Source organism: Pistacia vera, unplaced genomic scaffold, assembly GCF_008641045.1.
Source record: "Pistacia vera cultivar Batoury unplaced genomic scaffold, PisVer_v2 Contig250, whole genome shotgun sequence".
NCBI lineage: Eukaryota > Viridiplantae > Streptophyta > Magnoliopsida > Sapindales > Anacardiaceae > Pistacia > Pistacia vera.
The window spans coordinates 819,510-823,795 of NW_022196058.1; the positions used below are offsets into that span (position 1 = coordinate 819,510).

At 36.4% G+C, this 4,286-nt stretch overlaps 1 protein-coding gene across 1 annotated transcript; it reads right to left on the bottom strand.

The window, feature by feature from the left end:
• Positions 1-890: 890 nt before the first annotated feature.
• LOC116132356 (adenylate isopentenyltransferase 5, chloroplastic-like) lies at positions 891-3,011 on the bottom strand. The gene is made up of 2 exons (XM_031417998.1): positions 2,619-3,011; positions 891-2,475 (listed from the first exon to the last, which is right to left on the bottom strand). The coding sequence occupies exon 2, from the start codon at positions 2,462-2,464 to the stop codon at positions 1,475-1,477; it is 990 nt and encodes a 329-aa protein (XP_031273858.1). The 5' UTR covers positions 2,465-2,475; positions 2,619-3,011; the 3' UTR covers positions 891-1,474.
• Between the last annotated feature and the right edge of the window lie 1,275 nt (positions 3,012-4,286).

Consider the following 4,286-nt stretch of genomic DNA (forward strand, 5'->3'; position numbering starts at 1 on the left):
GCATTATTATTGTCATCAAGTTGACTTCATCATACCAAACCCAATTATTTATTATTTAGCCAGTTTTGAATTCGTGACATTAGTCACACTTTTAACTTAAAACCCATTTTAGTTATTAGTTAGTTAGAATGTCTATTGCTCTCACATTAATTATCGATTTCAATTTATAAACTCTTTTTTTTTTAATGAAAAGGAAAGAAACTAATCATAATCCAGAATATTACATGTTTTTTTAAGCCTACATTTCGCTTCTCCAGGGCTTTAGCGCTTTACCCAATTGGGTATTTTGCAAACATCAAAACAACTTTTTTTTTTTTTAATTTTATTTGAGTTTTTACCTAAAAACTTAATAATTATATTATTATTATTCTTTTAAGGGTCAAATTAATATAGATTAAATGATAATTTAATCTCTTTAGAAAGGATATTAGAGTGTGAGTGATGAATGAACCATCTCTTTTTATTAAAAAAAAATTATATTGTATGGTAAGTTGAAAAAAAAAAAAAAAAAAAAGAAATTCGTAGGAGTGGTGACGTGGGTCCAAGGGACTTTTAATATGGGAGTGGTGAGTGGGGTATAAAGGCTTCATCTCCATATCATATAATTGGAGATTGGAATCATGTGGCATGAAGACGACAAGGGTTTCTGGTTTGGACCCACCATTCACCACTGTTTTCATCCTTTTGTATTTTCACCCTTTTTAAAGATTCCCACACATTTATTCTATTTTTAATCACCACCGTCGATCCAACCCATTAAGCATATACCTTTCAATCAAATCAACACCACTTTTGGTCCCACCCTTCAGGTTCTCCAGAACCCCTAGATCCCCAGTGGATGGTGACTGATTCATCATATGAAAATTACTTTATATGATACTGCAACAAGCACAATAGACTAGAGAGAAACACTCACCATCTCTCATATATTATTCCAATCATTTATATATAAAAAGTAATAATATATATTTATATATTATATACCAATGTTACAGCTCATGTCACACCGAAACACCAAAACACAACCCTCCGATCATGTACAGAACTGCTGGGTCCTACATTTTCTTATTGGACTATTCCACCACACTCGCACACAACACTTACTGTATCATGATTGATGCAGGTGCACCACACAGTAGTATAGTAGTACGGAAAATTCAAAGGCAAAGGCGCCCCCTCGTGTGCGTGTGTGACGTTGATTTCATCAGCCAGCACGGATTTCTAAAATGCTCCCATCTGTACGGCCGCCAAATGTATGCATATAACGACCTGACATTAACCTCTCTAAAGTAACAATTCTCCCCTTTTGTTTTGTTTTGTTTTTTTGTTTTTTTTTGTTTTTTTTTAATTAGATAGTAAATATATGCCATTACATAAAAATTACCAGAACCAAAAAAGGGAAATTCCACGCGTGGCAGAATGCCACGTGGCACCATCATGTGTCGTCTGGGGTTGATTGTGTGGGTCCATACCTCTAGCGAGTTGCGGCTGCCACGGCGGCGATGGGCATGGGTGGAGTACTAATAAGGGTGGAGGTAGGCGCTGTGCCGGGTGACACAATGGTGGTCATTCGGTCTTCATCATGAAGGAATTTTTCAACAATCATGGCACTGGTTCGTCTCACTACCTCATCCCAAGCATGGTCGGCCTCTGCGCCGCGTTTTAGGAAGACTTCAGTGGCGTCTATGCGATGCATGTTCCAATTCCATTGATTATATAGCCTTCGGATTTTTTGTAATTGGCGACAAGCTAGCGAACAAGTGTTGTCTTTGATTTTTGCAATGGCTGCTTGTAGATATTTGATTCGAGTTTCATCATCAAGAATGGATTCATCACGTAAAAACTGGTCTAATTCAGGGACCCCAATTGCACGTCTAATTCCTTTGGAATAATCAGCCTGAGGATCAAATATACTTTTGACCTCTTCTACGAGGCCAAGCTCCACCATCCGATCAACTCTTTCGGATACAAAAGAATGGAGGACGGGCAATGAAACATCAACCCAGAGAAAGCAACATTCGTACCTGAATCGGAAGTCGGGATCATCGTTGACTAGAGCTTCAATGTAGGAATTTGAGCCACCAGCGATGATGGGGAGGCATTCACGTGCGACGATGGATTCAGTGGCTAGTGAAGCTTTGTTTCGGAAGTCAGTTGCGGTGAAATTTGAATTGGGGTCTATCGTGCCAAGTAAATGGTGGGGGACACCGTTACACTCCTCTTCAGTAACTTTATTGGTGACTATTTCGAGGCCTTTGTAAACCTGTATTTTATCAGAATTCACAATCTCTGCAGGGAAACGAGTAGCGAGATCAATGGCAAGTCGTGACTTGCCAGTACCCGTAGCTCCCATTACAAAGACAACCTTGTCTTTCCGTCGAAAGAAAGGCTCCATGTTGAGACCAACCTGGAAATTCACTAGCGGCTGTACAGCCTGTTTACAGGCAGACATGGAAAGCTTCATATCCGGTTAACCTGATGACAAATTAAACACAAGAAATCTGAAATCACCGATGTAAAGTTATCCAAACTACAAGCATGTAACAGGTTATATATAGAAAAAGAAAAAGAAAAAGAAAAATCGAAATAACTCCACATAGTTTGATGGACCACTATACCTTTACTATGAAATATGCGGCGTGTGGTGTGGAGGAAAAATGGCCACTACAATCTCTCTCCTTTGTGGAAAGAAATAAAGATTAAGGTGTAGCAAAAGTTGATGGAAATGGCTGGAACCGAATATGAAGCAAAGGTAGGGGTAAAGGAAGAGGGGGTTGTATCAGGTATATGCAAAGCTAACTCTAAGGACAATTGAAAATATTAGGGTGCTCCTATAGGTATATGTGCACTTGGAAAAGGGAATTGTGACAAAAGATATAGCACTAATTGTTAGGGGAAAATGAAAGTGTTTGTAGGTTTGTGAAAGACTGATTATGACACAAAATAAGGTGGTAGATATGGATTCTCTCTCTGATCTGATCTTTCAGTCTTCACAAATATAACTTCAAGTTCAGTCATCTGCTCAGGTTGGGTATTTATGGTAGCAGGATGAGGTTAGCGTAACAAGGAGTTGCATAGTTTTTCCATGCTTGTGGATTCCCCTCAAGACACTTGTAATTTTTTAATAGGTAAAGTAAACTCCACCTGCATGCCAATAAACTAATTACATAATCAGAAACGGCACAAAGGGTAACTTTTTTAGTTAGCTTCAATACGTACAACAATTACAGCAATCAATAATATTATTTAGTGTCTTATGGTATCAATCTAGGGTTATGTTGACTTGAGTTTGGCTCCTAATAAAGTGTAGGACAACGTTCTGAACACCCAAAATTATTTTTTTTCAGATTGAACACAATTCCAAGACAAAGTTAATAAATATTCAATGAAAAATTACTTTTGGAATCACCAGTTTAATGTCACAAGCTGGTTTGTGTTTTAAATTGATTAAGATTAATAAGGGAATTGCATGCTTTAGCTAAGTATAACTACAATTAAACATCTAAATTGACATCAAAAGTTCAAGGAATTTTTACTGCACTTTCTAATATTATAACTTTATGATTACAACAATTCTCCATACAAGTGGAACAAATTATATTTGATCCATATACCCCATCTAAAAAAAAACTAAATTTGGGTTCAAAATTTATATAGAAAATTTCATATCTATGTTAATCACTTTATTCTTAATTTATTAATTAAATAAAATCTCTGACCATTCTATTATAAAGTTAGCGTCAAATTCCCAATTTAAAAAGAAACTTGAGGCTTGGTTCTTATTTCGCCTTCGGTACCATCAAGCTGATTACAAAGCCTATAATATAATCAATAACCTCAGTAATACATAAACAGAGAGTGAAACTCCATGGAATCAAGTTGCAGAAATTTATATAAATATATGAATGGTTCACGTTGTCATAAAAAAAAAAAAAAAATATTTGTTATTGAAATATTAAGAGTCTAAAAAAAAATGGAGTCTCTGTAGAACGATAGAATCCTCAATGACACATTAATGGTGTGTTAATGTATCATAGTGGAAGCTGCTGCAATCAAGTTTCAGCAATAAGCCAAAACCAGGTGCGTCTCTCTCGTTGAATATGCCCATAAATTGCTTCTCTAGATAGTTGTCCACCAGTTAATGTCTACTAATTAGCGTTTGTGTATTATATGCGAGACCAGAGCAAAGGACAAACAGCCAATTAAGCTACAGACAACATGAAAGCCAAAACATAATGAAGTCTGGTTAATTTCCTGGAAGATGCACTTTGAAGAGAATACAAAAA